We start from the raw sequence: 16,636 nt of genomic DNA, 5'->3' as shown, positions 1-16,636 counted from the left end.
ATTTATATAAACATTAACAGACAAGTGTAGTTCAGCAGCGGACAAGTTAAATTTCCTAAATGGTTGTCCGTGGACAAGTATAGTTTTTTGAGATTTCGCCACCCCTGCCGGCGTTTATATAAAGATTTCTGCAACTGACCGCAAACTGACCTTGAAACCTTGCGGATTGGAATGCAATGCATTAAAGTTAGGTAACAATTCTGCTGCTGAAACGACGTCTTGTTTACGCCAACTGTATACGACCAAGGCAACAGCTGTGCCTAAAATATTGATATATCGACAAAGCGACTAAACGTACTATTTACTCCATCAGACAAAAATAGCATAGATTCCAATTTTTTCCTTCAATGGAAAGATCGCAACCCCTTCTGCGAACTCCGGTAATGAACTGTATATAAACTCTGACTTTCACACACTGGACGCGAATTGACCCGAAACCTCGCGGGTTGAAATGCAATGCAAGTAAGTACTAAATATGAGAATATAGCCTTTAGTATAAACGCTTTTGCGCTGGTAATTCTCTGAAAATAAAAGGTGAACGCACAAACTGTATTTATGTCGAAAATTGATTGTAAAACTGTTCTATCTATTGAGCCTTTTCATTAGAGATGAAATTGTTTCATGCAGTAAAACAGTGTTACAAAGACGCGGATATGTTTCCAATGTTCTGGTGTTATACTCAAATCAGCCAATGGAATAAATGAAGTGTATTCATTCGTACCTAGCCGCGGGAAATTTTATTTGAATATTATTGGACACTTACAAAGGTCAAGTCAGGGTGAAAAGCTGGCTTTATACAGCTTACGCCGAAAAAACACGGACACAGTTTTGCACTGATCACAGTCAGCTGTGCTGCTCTGATTGTGTTGTAATAATTCACAGGTATGGGTCACTTTATATCTTAAGTTATAAATAATTAATATACCTATGCATTTTGTTCCTTCTATATTTGAATGGTCGATTCACTCACTTATTTAACCAAGCCGCTAACATCTAGTATGACCACTTTAATCAGTACCAATCAAAAGTTTTTACAAATAAGGGTCGTATTTTCGTAATTACGAATTATTTTCAAGTCTGTTACATATTTATTTTAAAATCTTGTCGTACCATTAAGAATTACAAAATCAAGTTACGAATATTATTTTTGCATCAGTTCGTATCGATTTTTAACACCACTGGCCAAAGGCCAGCGTCGCTTATGTCATAGACCTGTGTCCGTCGTGTGTGCGTCCGTGCATTAACTTTTTCTTTAAACATCTTCTCCTAAACTACTGGTCCAATTCTGATGAAATTTCTCAAGAATGTTACTGTGGTGAACCTCTTTCAAATTTGTTCAAATTATGCCCCTGGGGTCAAATTTGACTTTGCCCCTGGGGGGGTCAAAAAATTGAAAATTTGCTTATATTAGGCTTATTTTGTGCAAACTTTATAAATCTTCTTGTCAAGAACCATTGGGCCTAGGGCTACCAAATTTGGTATGTAGTGACATCTTTTAGTCCTCTACCAAGTTTGTTCAAATTATGCCCCTGGGGTCAATTTTGACCCTGCCCCAGGGGGGGAAACAAATTGAAAATTTGCTATATACACTACAGCAACCGCGGCACAAACATAATCCGTGGCTATGCCATGGCCAGATTATTAGAACACGGCCGCCGAATCGTGTGTTCACGCGGCGTATCGCCGTGGCACTCGGCATCAATCCGCGCAACGACGCCAGTCTGTATTAACCTCGCATACTTTCGCGGAGCAAATCCGCCGCATACCTACGCGGCGGATCGAGTGAAAAGATATCCACCTACATGTACATACATGTATGCGAAGCGTAGAATTAATTACACGCAACTGTTGATGTTTCGTTCGATTATCATTATTAAATTTGTAATCAGAAACACACTTCCGAATTTTAATGCTAACGCGACCTTTGGCAAATTCTAGTGTCAAATAAACAGTGCTAAAATATCCATTGTTTCATAAAAAGCGCGCGAAAGTTCTGCAGACATGTAGAACGTCGTTTGGAAAGTTTGGGTATATTTCGTGTTGTATAAATACATGAACATCACGTCAGGCGTAAATGGTGTATTCAATGGAAAAAAACGCCCCGATTAGACGTTATTTCATCATCTCTATAAATAGTAACAAATGCCAAAATGTATTTGATACTTAAGGAAATATTGAGAATGTTTGTGTATTGTTAATATTTACCAGCATTTGCTTTAAAACTGGAATATACGGGATTATCAGGTAATTAGTAGCGATATTAACTGTATAATATGAACAAAATAAAACATGTTTATATACGCATATTCAAACAATAGTTATAATAAGCTGATAATGAACAAAACAACAAATACGCTGTCACCGTCTTGATTATTGATGTGGCATCAAACTGCTAATTTTCTCAGCTTAAATATAATAGCAATTAATTTATAAATTCACCATATGGTGGAGCCTTGACCACTAGTATGTGCGAAAACATAATTACGTGACCTTGTTTATGTGTGAAACACTACGGGCGGGAAACAAACTTAATTGGCCAGACACGTTAACTATGCTTACATGTATATGCTAATACAATCCGCGCACAATAAATTAATTATGATTTTAATTATTATTATAATTGTTCTTTAAAAATTTAAATTAAAAGGATTTTTTATTTCATGATGCGCATCGACTCGGCATCATGTCGCGAATCACGGCATGCCTTGGCTGACAGATGCGAAGTTTCGCGACTTGCCGCCGCATACTGACGTGGCTTCAATGACTGACGCGGCATCGACTCGTTTTGCCTTGCCGCCGCGGATCGCGAAATACGTTTGTTCCGCTTTGGCTGTACTGTATATATATATATCGGTATATGTATATATATATCACTACATGAAGTAAAAACGTTGCATGTTCGTATGTTCGTGGACTCAAGCGGGTGACACAAGCTTCGATGACTTCTTGTGATGTATGTACATAGGAAACCGCACTTTCATAGTTGTCATTGTGGGTAGTTTCATGTTTTAAAATGCTGGTCTTATCAGGAATTCAGAGCGTTGAAGTGATATCAAGGGATAATATATCAAGACAAAGCTATTGACTCTGTTCATGAAAGCGGAATGTTTCTTGTTGCTTTTGATATATTTATCATCTTAGGACGTTTAAGAATACGGAGTGTAGCGTCCAGTGTCATTCGTTATACTAATATAATGTTTGAAAGATTAGTGTATATTGCCTTTCAACTGCTATAATCATTTTCGTTTTGCTCATATTTGGTTAACAACTTGCCCAGAAACGTCAGAGTAAACAGAAATTTAATCAAAGAAAATACGAAATCAAAATCATTGACATGAAACAAAAGATACAAACAGTTCGATTAAAATTAATTCTCTGAAATCGGAATGTTATTTCGTTTTAATCTAATATTGCATGGTTTAATAGTCCTTGCAAGAATCCCATTTCACTACAGTGATAAGCTTGGCCTTTGTTGAAGGACATTTTGTAGGACACGCGGCACTGTTTAATATGACACCAGTTAATCATTGAGGACGTTAGAGTTCAAGGTATGGAAATAACCGAGATCAATGAATATTGATAAATCATTGGAAATCATAATCAATCATGACTCATTGTGTCTGTAAGTCCCAATTGAATCTAAATATGGAAAATTCAGTGTCGTTTTCATATGCCGAAATGCTTATTACAAACTTATTAAAGATTAAATTCATACTTAAATGCAAAGACTTTCTGTATATTTACAGATATGCAAAATATCCCCCTATAAACATGATAAAGCTGTGAACAAATGGTTTCAAAGGGGAGGCCTAGTGAGTAAATATAGTAGGTGGTGGTCTAAAAGTATTACAAGCAGTTAACTAAGTACATGAATATTGCGTTACTATCATAAAATCATGGGTACAAGGATTTCAAGGAAAGTCAAACGCTGAATGTTTGCAATAACATCAGTTCACTCAGCACGTTTCAGACTCAGGATTGTCCATTTCTGCTTAAATACATGTATATCATTTTTGGTTGCTATTATAAATATTCCCTTACGAATCAAAACCGAAATCTTTGTGCATATTTATCAATTTAACATGCAAATGCAATGCAATTTACCACTATTGTGTACCTAAAGACGACGGGGGTTCTTTAGGCTGCCGACGGAGGAACCGCACGACCGCAGCGACACCGGCGACCGACATTCTATCAACGAAACCGTCGTCATCGCTGAGGTCACTTCAGGTGAAGGGCTGACATGTGCGTCTGCATTGTCAGTAAAACCCATTTTTGTGTAAAGGTCACTCACCTGCCGATTAAATAGGGAGAACGTCGCGTCAATTGTCAAGAAAACGCGACGCCAACGTCATTAATAACAATAAATACCGTCTTTGGGTGGTATTAACGCGACGACGTTGAGAGAAATTGAATTTAGCTAAAAAAGACGAAATTTAGTAAGTAGTTTAAGACATTACTTCATGGTGTCACGCCATATACTATTTAAACCAGACCTTTAAGTGTCCATGCGTTTACAAGTGATTATTAGCTATTTTAAGCGGTAAATAACGCAATCAGTGAAATAGCTTAGAAAAAGTTGTCCCCGTTTCACCCGTTAAACTATAAAATCACAATTTAAATTCCATGAATCATCGACATAACTTCCGCATCCTTTCCATAGTTGCATATTGCCCCTAGGAAGCACCACGATCGATGACCCGTAAAACTGAAACCGTACGTCACCGAACGTGTCCCCCTGGGGGCCAACCGTCACCACCGCAGCTCCCCGCTTAGCTCTCCCGGCGATCAAACCGGAAAGAGATTGCACGGCCGCTAGAGGGAGACTGCGACGGATCAGGTCAGCCGAGGTTCTAACTCAGACATTCGACTTCTCTTTGTTGTGGGCGTAAATCACTGCCCAAATGCAGGAAGTGTCCGCGGACACTTCAGGGCCTGATCCGAAGAAGCAAATCAGGCCCGTTAAACCATAAGCCATCTTCGGTCATCGGTATACGAAGTAAGCGGCTTCCTAAAAGCAACCCTAACACCAAAGTTAAGCTCTGTATGTCAAGACTACTTTCCTGTAAAGAAATGTAGCGCTGTGGACGCTTTAAACATATTACTCGCCGTTTACCGGCTCATGGACGCCAATTTACGCTTTTCATGGTGTGCTTTTACAGCGCTGGGTACTTCAGATCGTATTATCGCGGTAAGTGTAATATCTATTTTTATGGGATAATAGTATTTCACAATCCGGTGAAATTGCTGAGACGGCAATACGTCTTTTAAACCAACTGGTTGAAGTTATTCATATGATACACGTCGTAAACGAATTTGTTGACGAAATAACTTATTACATTTATGAAATTACCAGTTAAACAAAGCATAGTTCTCTCTCTTGTATTATTACCCGTTTTAATAACTCGACTATACAAAACTGAGAATCTATGCAAGATTAAAATTTACCAATGCTTATCTTGAGGGCCTCAGCTAATATAAGATCAATGTAACCACTCTGCATTTATTTTATTTATTCATTTTATTGTTATTTTGTTTCATAGGGCTTAGCACACATTAAAGGGACCTTTTCGTTCACAGATTTTGGCAAGTATTGAAGTTCATTCAATACCTTAAATTGATAAATGTAGACATTGGAACGAAATACCTCCAGTAACAATTAAGGGCTGTTTGTAAAACATGCATGCCCCCCATATGGGCTGTCAGTTGTAGTGGCAGCTATTGTGTGAATACGTTTTTGTCACTGTGACCTTGACCTTTGACCTAGTGACCTGAAAATCAATACGGGTCATCTGCCAGTCATCATCAATGTACCTATGAAGTTTCAAGATCCTAGGCCTTATTATTCTTGAGTTATCATCAGGAAACCGTTTTTCTGTTTCGAGTTACTGTGACCTTGACCTTTGACATAGTGACCTGAAAATTAATAGGGGTCATCTGCCAGTCATGATCAATGTACCTATGAAGTTTCATGATCCTAGGCGTAAACATTCTTGAGTTATCATCCGGAAACCATGTTACTATTACGAGTAACTGTGACCTTGACCTTTGACCTAGTGACCTGAAAATCAATAGGGGTTATCTGCCAGTCAAGATCAATGTACCTACGAAGTTTCATGATCCTAGGCCTAAGCATTCTTGAGTAATCATCCGGAAACCATTTTACTATTTCGAGTCACTGTGACCTTGAACTTTGACCTAGTGACCTGAAAATCAATAGGGTCATGTGCCAATCATGATCAATGTACCTATGAAGTTTTATGATCCTAGGCCTAAGCGTTCTCGAGTTATCATCCGGAAACCATCTGGTGGACGAACCGACGGACGGACCGACCGACCGACATGTGCAAAACAATATACCCCCTCTTCTTCGAAGGGGGGCATAAAAAACAAGAATTAAATTAAAGAAAGAAAAGTAATCCTCAACTGGGCTTGAACCACTAATGCATCATTTTTGCACATAGAGACCCCCATAACCTTACCTTTTCGTAAAGGCCATTCTAAGCGGAATCAATTTATGCAATAAAAAAGAAATGCCACGCACAAACCAAGAAAGAACTTGACACAAATCAAAATCGACTGTTTTTGCAACTTTTTTTTTCAGCCTTTTTCTAGTGAAATGTAACCTTTTCTGTGCAATACTTTAATATAGTCTCTAAGGTTATCATATTTCAGGGATTTAGTACTGTACACCTATTCATGTCCTACCACTTTCTCCAAAAGATAAAACAAGAACAATAGTTTGAAGTGTAAAACATGCCTTCGAGTAAAATCACAGGCAGCAGTATCACAAATTTGCCCCCCCCCCTCCCCCCGAGCTTACCCCAGGGGTTCCAGATTGTTAAATGTACACCTTTTGTGTATGGTTTGACTTTTCAACAACGAATATTGACACAAATACACAGTTTGAAAAAAATAACCCTCGTATAGGTATTATATATACACAAGGTATGAAACGCACTATATGCCTATTGCTGAAAGATTGTGGAACACTGGACGTGACCTTTTTCATCGAAAACACACATGTTCCCATGCAGTTGCCGACAAAATCCAGCTGGATTCTTTAAATGACAGTAAACGCAACGAGATTACACTACTAACCGATCTCCTGCTTGGCTAATAACTTTCATATTCAATTAAATTTGTCTTTCTCGCTACATGTCTGTGTTTTGCTGTCATATTTTGTCGATCGAGAACTCGGTTCTAAAACGCCATATTATTGGCCAACACAATGAGAACAACCAACCAGATGACGCGTTATAAAATTAAAATGGTGTACATGTGTAGATGAAACACCGAGTGACATATAGCGAGAAAGTCGAATTTAATTGAATATGAAAGTTATTAATTTTTAGAGAATGACATAATTATTTAGTATACTGTAACATGTAGCTGTGGGAACTTTACTCATTTTTAGTTATGTATATCATAAAATGCCACAGTGGTGCTATGATTATGGAGTCCACCAATTGGTCAGGTCGTGGATTTATAAAATATTCTTAGTTTATTTTAACTGGATTTGTTTGAGCTCACTTTCAACAGGTAAACATCTCATTCTTAACGTTTTATATAAACTAGTTTGTGAAGTAAACAACTTATATACCCCGGTACTCTCCATCTCTATCAACTTTTAAGTAAGATACGTGAACAGAGGAGGTAATCAAGTGATAGTCAAGATGGCAATGTCCATGCCAAGACAGGTATTTTTTGCTGCTTTATACCCTTTATTACTTGTATTAATTTTTTAAATGCAACTCAATTTCCAGCCATATCGACAAGAATGTTACTTGCTTTTATTATTTATTAATATTCGATCTATATCTAGACTTTAATCGCCACGAAATTTCGAAGCGGGATGAAGTCGAGATATAGAGCGAAATTCAATACGAAATAAACACTCAATTTCTTACTGCTATGGCTGGAAAGTGTATATCATTTAAAAATTAAACAAAAATAATACAAGGTATAAAACAGTGAAAAACATTTGTCTCGGCATGGACGTCGCAATCATAACTATAAACCTTTCTGATGGAAGAGTCAATGTTATAAGCGACTTAAGCGAGGCATGCATTACTTAACAATTATTGAGAAATTGGGGCGGTGATGCGATTAGTGTGATCTTTCTTGCCTTCTTGAGGAGTTATGACATTATTTTTCTAACAAACCTGTATTGATAGGTTGATCTGCATTTAGTGGATATGGTGCCCACCGTGTGCCAGAGAGATCCAAGGTTCAATAACCACTGGAACTTTCTAATGATCATTCTATTAAAAACTATCATGAGTTCTCTCGTGGAAACTGACTCTTCATATTATCAGACAGAAACAAAATAGCAAACATAAGAAACCAATCTAAAGCAGCGGGGCTACTAAGTTTTGAATTAATTATGATCATTTATGACTATAACAACATTAAAATCAATAATTTAATTATAACATGTACAAAAACAACAACAGTGAATTCTTTAAAAGTTATGAGGAGTCGAAAGTGTACAATCAATCCACACAGAAGAAGGTAGTACAATCTTTTAATGATATTTTATCAATCTTTTAATGATATTTTATGCAAGTACTAGTTGTTATATTCATCTGCCTATAGTTAGATGATATTAAAGATAATACATGGTCAAGAAAAAGATAGTATATATTTAAAAAAAGGTACACAATAGAGTTTCTAAACTATTGAAAGGAAGTAACCGAGCAGTGACTAGTTGTGTTTATCTTTTCTAAATTTAATTTTGCTACCTTTATAATTTAATAATACAAACAGTTGCACGTAATACAATCAAGATTAATAATACAATAGTTCTTATGAGATTTTAATATGACACCCTAGGTGTAAGAAAATGTCTGAACATAAAAGTAACACGTGCTGCCTATGTAAGTGTTGGATGCCCTATAATAAAGTATTATTAACTTGACCACCAAAGTAGGCAAACAACTGCAAGATTTATTTATCTGTTTAAAACAGAAAACTTAATCTCTATCAAGTATAACATTTCTTTACAATCAATTTCAAACTAGAAGTCATGGTTTGCATATGAAAAAACAAAGAGCAATGACAAACACCATAAAAAAACAAGTATTAAAGACAGAGTTCCTGTTCATTTGCGCGCACTTCATGTCAGTCCTTGTATGAAGTTTTGTTTGAATACCTTAGAGCCTCTTTGAGTTTTGATTTGCACAAAAAATGACACTGTAATTGTGCTCTGCACAAAAATGTATCAAGGGAAACAACTCCAAGTGCACAAGAAAATTAACTAAGGGCAATATGTCTTCAAAAATTGAAAGAAAGGTAATGGTACTTTAACCTGCAATGTATGGAGTTTTATTTTATTCCTTTCAATATTTAAATGTTGCTTGGGACCTGAAAAAATGAAACGTATGGCAATAACTCTGTATATACTGCAGAAAGTCCTTAACTTTTGCATTTTCTCAACAAAACATATTATATATGGTTCATTTGAATACCTTCAATACTTTCAGAGTTATACTGCACATAAGAAATGGACAATACAAAAAAAAGCAAAAACGGATAACTCCAAAAAGACTGATAGAAGAGTTTTGGAACTTGTAATCTCCATTTCGTCCCATAGTCTTCTATCAATGTACACATTTTTATTTAAATACCTCCAATGCACAGGGAGTTACACTCTGCACAAGAAAATGGACTAGATGGCAATAAATCTGTACAACCTGAGTTATGGTTCTTGAACTCTGCACTTAAATAAATGAACTATATCATTATAAATTATGAAGTTTCATTTGAATCACTTCAATACTTCCTGAGTAATTCTTTGCGCAAGAAGAAAAGGAATGACTTTACATACATTTAGTAAAGGGCAATAACTCCGAAAATACTGATGAGAGAGTTGTTTTTTTTGTACTCTGCACTTCCTCTAAATATTCTCTATCAATGTACCATGTTTTATTAAAATATCTTCAATTCTAAGAGATTCATGCTGGCAACAAGAAAATTGACTTAAAGGCAATAACTCTGTAAGTACTGAAGAAATAATTACTGTTCTTGTAATCTTTACTTCTTCTTAATGCCTTCTATACTTATATGAAGTTTTGTTCGAATCCCTTCAATACTTACCAAAATTGTGCTTTGCAAAAGAATCAGGAGAATGAAGGACAGAAGGACGGATGATGTGATTACTATAAGCCTCCCTTTTGGGGCATAAAAACAAATGTACGTAAAATAAAAGTAGAACCTTCACTCCCAACACTGAAGTGATGTAAATTAAATTTACTAGACTTGAAAACAGCAAAATAATCAATATGTAACAGGATTTTCTAGTGTTTTCTTATAAACATACCGAAAACCGTAGATACTTTTCTTGTAACTGGAAAAAGGTCATCCGTGGTTACATTATTTGTATAAATAAAAGTTAAAAAAGGACAGAAAACATAGTACCGTTATAACTCTAAGTTTTCGGACACTTAGTTTTCAGACACCCCCTTTTTTGGCCAAAATAATTATTTTTCTTGACTCTTAATTTTCTGACATGCGCGTTTTTGTTTATCATTTATGTCGCTAAATTTTGGGACAGTATAATTTAAAACGCTATTTTACCAGATTAAGGCACTGTATTCGCATATCTTGTTACACTTCGATCATGGATTTTTACGAACGGATTAAGGTCATAAAACCTGGGAGATGCATGCCTGAGAGCAATAGACCATAAACATTGCGTAATTGGGTAAATAACCATGTATACCGGTAGAAAACAATCGCTTGACCCAACAGCATTTTAAATGATATCTTTCTATTAAGGAATCTGTATGTTTCATGATTTTACTTTTGTGTTCAGTATCATTTTAGACAAGAGATAGAAAGCTATGAAGTCGTATTTATTTCAAAGTAGAAACACTATTGTACATTGAATTATTGCTTTTATTTCAATATAATTAATCTTTTCTGACATTTAATTTGTGTCTCTAAATTTTCGGACACCTGTAATGTTTGAATATTTTCCTTATCTATTTTTTTGTACACGAACAAAACTAATTATTTTTAAGTGTCCAAAACAGAGAAATTACGGTATTTGCACCTATATGCCAACTTTTTGACACAACTTTCACTTTCACTACACCCGAAATTGAGTCTTCAACAAAGAATAAAGATATTAAATTTATATAACATGATAGGCCAATTGTAAATATAAAACACAATTGGTTGTCATCTCCATTTTTGTTGTGTGTGTGGTGGGGGGGGGGAGGGATGATTCACTCTCCAACTTAGACTCTATTTCTAAAAAGACAATTTCATTTTAGGCCAATTGTTGACCATGAAACAAAACAAAATGACGCAATTTGAGAAAGTGGTTGCCATCTTTTCATTCATTGATGTACTACACACCTAATACACTCTCCAACGTAAAACAAATATAAATAATTTCAACTGCAATTTAACATGCAAGGCAATTCGTATGACATGACAGTTATACACTTAGTTTTCTTAATAGCTCATTTCTTGCGAGCCTGTGCCATGTTAAGCTTGTTATAGAAGCCCTGCTTCTGCATCAGTTCACCATGGCGACCTTGTTCTGTGACAACACCGTGCCGTATCACGCAGATCTTGTCCGCATTCTGTATGGTCGATAACCGATGAGCGATTGTGATGCAGGTGCGGCCTTCGCGGGCGTTGTCCAGCGCTTCTTGAACAATCTGCATGAGAAATATGTTAGTTTAACCCTTTACCACTTAGATACGTAGTTTCACGCATTTGTAGTCCCTTTCCCTTTCTTACTATATTCAAGTTTTTATGGCTTCATTTCCAACCCTACGATATTGATCAGCTGCAAACAGCGTAAAACCTGAACAAACTGCGAGTTACTCGCAGGCTGTGCTGGTTTTATGTTGTTTGCAAATAGCCATGTTTACTTTGCTGCTGAGTGGGAAAGTGTTAAACCTATTTATTTAAGCTTGATTGCATCAAAAGCCTAAGGCTTATTAAAACACTCGAGTCCATTTTCTGGGTAGAACCAGTTCTTAGTGTTTTTGGGGGAGATCACAAGAGTACTCCCAAGATCGAACCCATGACTTCCCGGTGGCTAGGCAGACATCATATCCACTACACCATGGCAACCCATTACTACCCGGTGGCTTAGCGGACACCATATCCACTACACCATGGCAACCCACGAATTCCGGTGGCTAGGCGGACACCATATCCACTACGCAATTGCAACCCATGAATATCCGATGGCTAGGCGGACACCATATCCACCATGCCATGGCAAAATAAATAAATATTTTTCAATGTATATGTCATAGAAAGGGATTAAATATTCAATTTAAAGCCTTTTAAAATAAGTTTGATTTTATAAAAAGCCTAAGGCTTATTGAGATACTTTTGAGTCCGTTACCTGGGTAGAACCAGTACTTAGTATCTACGAGAAGATCTCAGAGTGGTGATCAAGTCTTAAAGAAAATCTAACAAATGCTCCCAGAGTTTGGATTGAACTCGATATCTCATGATTGCCAGGCATACATCATGTACACTAGGCCACCACAAAATAATATTTAAAGAGACATTAAAATTGTTGAATGCTTCTTTTATATTCTTGGGTTTAAATATGTATAGAAAGAAACATATTGTATCAACAGCTTGTTGTTAATTGTTGAAATTGTATTTCTTTTCTTGATGTTCATCAAATATATTTGTTTTGCTTAACACGGTATTTTTCACATATACACAGAACCTTTTCACTCTCTGTATCCAAGGCAGAAGTTGCCTCATCGAGAAGTAAAACTTTTGGATTCCGCACCAGAGCGCGTGCAATTGCAACCCGTTGTTTCTGACCTCCACTTAGCTGGGCCCCCTTTTCTCCTGTGCTGGTATTGTAACCCTTATGAAATGTAGATGCAAAACCAAATTGACAATCTTACTGTAAGAAACGAGTGTTTTAACATGCTGAAGTTGTGACAGTGCATCGGTTTGGAAATTAGGGAAATTAAATCTGGCAGGTGTGCAACAAATTAGTGCTACCTTGTATGTAGGGCTTTATTCATTGGAATTTTACCTAGCATATAGAAAATGATGCTTAATAACGCTGACCAAAGGCTCACACATTAGTTGTGAATTTGATTGGTCCATGATCCTGTGCTGAAAATGGCCTGTTGCAAATTAATTGTTATTTGTTAAACACATTTTTATTTGATATATCACTTGACAAAATTTGATTGTATACAGCAAACATTATTGATAACACATATTATTTAGTGTGCAACAAAGACAATTTGATGGTCAGAATTGCAATATACAGCTTTTTTATATGTCTGATAGTCCCGTGTTATCCTAATGTGACAATATATACTGGTATACACAGCTTTTTTATCTATCTAATTGTCCATTGTGACCCTAATGTGGAAATATTTACTTGTATACTCAGCTTTTTTATCTGTTTAATTGTGCAAGCTTTTTATCTATCTAAATGTCCCTTGTAATCCTAATGGGGCAATATATACTGGCATACACAGCTTTTTATTTGTCTAATTGTCCCTTGTTAACCTAATGTTGCAATATATAATGGTATACACAGCTTTTTATCTGTCTAACTGACCCTTGCGACCATAATGTAGCAATATATACTGGTATACACAACTTTTTTTTATCTATCTTATTGTCCATTGTAAAAACACATGCACCAATATATACCGTTGTGTACTTACATCAGGCAATGACGCAATGAAGTTGTGTATGTTAGCCTTGCGCGCTGCAGCTATGATCTCGTCCATGTTTACCTCCCTTGAGTTGTCGCCATAGGCGATGTTTTCTGCGATGGTTCTGTCGAACAGCACAGGCTCCTGGGATACGATGCCGATCTGAGAGCGCAGCCACTGGAGGTTGAGGTCCTTTAAATTGTGTCCATCCAGGCTCTGGAAAAAAAGGAAATCATCGCTTGTGAAAACAATCGATTGATGTTCAAACAATCATCACTTGTGAAAACAATCAATTGATGTGAAAACAAGCATCACTTGTGAAAACAATCACTGCTAGTGAAAACAATCAATTGAAAATCTATAGTTTGAATCAATCACTGGTTGCTAAAACAACCACTGCATTTAAAACAATCATGCCTTTTAAAACAATCATTACTTTGAAATACAACTTCAATCACATTTGAAGATAATAACTTTTGCAAACGATTAATGCTTATGGATTCATCGATTTGATGGAAATAGCTTAGCTACCTTTATCTGTGAACAATCACATTTTGTATTTAGGAATGATAACCAGGGATACCCATGATATCATTTTCCTTACGAAAGTGGAGTACATGTGTACTTACATTTAAAGAAAAATTATCCCGCAGAAAATACTTGAAAATACTAATACATATTTTAAGTACACACAGACTAAGCAGAGGATAAATACAAGAAAATGTTTAGAGAAAATGGTAATAGAAAACTCTATTAGCAGATTATTGTTTTCAATGTAGTAACACCAAAAGAAATTTAAAAAGGAATCAAAGAGAAATAACAATGTCAAGTATAGATGTTTTGAAGATACGAAAAAAATCACTTACAGATTTGATTGCAGATAAGATAAAAAATTCAATTAAATAAGCAGCTGCATAGTAAAAGAGGATTACAAATTGTTGCTCTGAGATTCTTATACAGGAATAATTGATGCAGGTATTCAATTAGGATAATTAATATTCCATTCCTTATTTCAAGGAAGTATACTTCCATTGTAAGAAAGTAAGACATTTTATCTTCAATATCATTTTTAAAGTCCTTTTTAATTGCCATAAAAATCTTTGTGTTAGTAGTGAAGTGCATGAATACCTTAATCAAAATAATTTTTGTTTTTATACATTAAAAGTGTGTCTAACTCTAGCCACATCAGCGGTACCTATATAGTCCCTGACATAAGGAAACAGACCAATAGTGGAAAAACTTGCAAATAATAATACAAACCATATATTATATAAAGCAAAATAATGGCACATTGTCCAGCATACCACAATTCCGTCTGCAGGGTCATAAAACCTCTCTGTGAGCTGTACAGTGGTAGATTTCCCGCAACCAGAGCTGCCAACAAGAGCCACGGTCTGACCTTGTGGAACCTTAAGGTCGAGCCCCTTCAGTATAGTGGTGTCGGGGCGGGTGGGGTAGCGGAATGTGATATTCGAGAAGCTGATATCGGCTGTGAACTGAAAATTGATCAGATTTTGAACACATTAAAATTTACATGAAAAAAATGTGTATTATGTTTTAATGGTGCAAATGCCTTCAACGTCAAGAAATATTTTGAACAGGTATATTGTGTACCTTATTCAAAAGCCAGAATTGTTGCATGCTTTCTACTACTTTTTTGCTTTTGATTGTTTGGAATCTGAATAATTGTAACTTACTTGAGATTTACATATATGCAAAAGATATTTAAGTGCTTTCTTTATAGGATTGAAGCTTTTGTAAAAGCAAAAGCAAAACACAATTCTTTATGAATCAATAGATGAAATTTGTGATTTCATAACATGTTATATCAAAGTAAATGGAGATGTAGCGTAGCTACGTGTGAAAATATTTATTTAAAAAATTACAAGTAACTTTATCGCATTCAACAATTTTTTATGCTTTTCTTATTCAATTGTGTACATTTTAAAAGGGTTCTAATGAAGGGTTTCCCAGGATCCCAGGAATAACGTCATTACATCAATATAACAAAGTGATTTTCAAAGCTAAACAGTAAAAGTTATCAATACTTTAAACTATTACATTCCACTGTTTAAACCATTGAATTCCCATGTTTAAACTATACATATTTCCCATCAAACCACAGGAATGCATCAAATAGAAACTTAAGAAACTTATGATATTTGATATATATATATATATATACTAATAAGAAATCATAATGTATTACGGTATCTAGTTTTTTGCCATTTTCAGATTCGTTGTCGATGTCTGGTTTTTTGTCAATCAGTTTGAAGATTTCCTTGGCGGATTGTTCCGCTTTGGCAGCATCAGGGGCAAACGCACTCGCATTGCCCACAGCCATTCCTCCAAATACTATCGCAGAGAATGCCCTGTAGAAAACATTCAGATTATTTGAAATAAATGTCAGAAAATCAAATTCCAGTCAGGGAAATAGCTGGGAATATACTTTGTAATTTCTTTTACTACCCTTTTTGGGTTGTTTAAATGATAAGTCGAACAATAATAAGTATTACACTCATAAGTATAACACTCATAAGTATAACAATAATTAGTATAACAATCATGAGCATATCAAATACAAGTGGATCACTTATAATTATGTTTATACCCCAAAATAAAACTTGTTTGTGTAAAATTGCCCATATCTTTGTTCGTATCTTATACATTTACAAAGCATGAACAGGCACATGCAAATTTGCCCAACTTTGCTGTCAAATTGTGTATCAGCAAAGAAATTAAATATAAAGTTTCTTTAATATGTGACCTCACCACACCCTAGTTTAACACTTTACCACTTAGAAACGTATTTTCACGCATTTGTAGTCCCTGAGAAAGTAAAATTTAATTAAAGACCTTTCATACTAGATTCAAGTTTTTAGGGCTTCATTTCCAATCCTAAGATACTGATGAGTATCAAAACAGCATAAAACCTGAACAGTATGCCAGTTACTCGCAGGCTGTTC

The 16,636-nt window shown here is 35.6% G+C and overlaps 2 protein-coding genes across 2 annotated transcripts in view; both read right to left on the bottom strand.

Moving 5' to 3' along the window:
- Positions 1–4,284, bottom strand: part of LOC127855204 (ATP-dependent translocase ABCB1-like) — a 72,407-nt gene extending 68,123 nt beyond the window's left edge. Inside the window, exon 1 of the mRNA XM_052390621.1 lies at positions 4,118–4,284. Coding sequence (XP_052246581.1) covers positions 4,118–4,190 — 73 coding nt within the window. The 5' untranslated portion in view covers positions 4,191–4,284. The remainder of the gene's footprint in view (positions 1–4,117) is intronic.
- A 4,127-nt stretch (positions 4,285–8,411) lies between these two features.
- LOC127855203 (ATP-dependent translocase ABCB1-like) overlaps positions 8,412–16,636 on the bottom strand; it is a 42,881-nt gene continuing 34,656 nt past the window's right edge. The window contains exons 22-26 of the mRNA XM_052390620.1: positions 15,880–16,042; positions 14,975–15,166; positions 13,680–13,886; positions 12,710–12,856; positions 8,412–11,672 (exon numbers count right to left, since the gene is read on the bottom strand). Coding sequence (XP_052246580.1) covers positions 11,472–11,672; positions 12,710–12,856; positions 13,680–13,886; positions 14,975–15,166; positions 15,880–16,042 — 910 coding nt within the window. The 3' untranslated portion in view covers positions 8,412–11,471. The remainder of the gene's footprint in view (positions 11,673–12,709; positions 12,857–13,679; positions 13,887–14,974; positions 15,167–15,879; positions 16,043–16,636) is intronic.

The sequence above is a fragment of the Dreissena polymorpha genome, chromosome 13 (assembly GCF_020536995.1).
Source record: "Dreissena polymorpha isolate Duluth1 chromosome 13, UMN_Dpol_1.0, whole genome shotgun sequence".
NCBI lineage: Eukaryota > Metazoa > Mollusca > Bivalvia > Myida > Dreissenidae > Dreissena > Dreissena polymorpha.
This window is presented reverse-complemented; position numbering and strand designations above follow the sequence as displayed.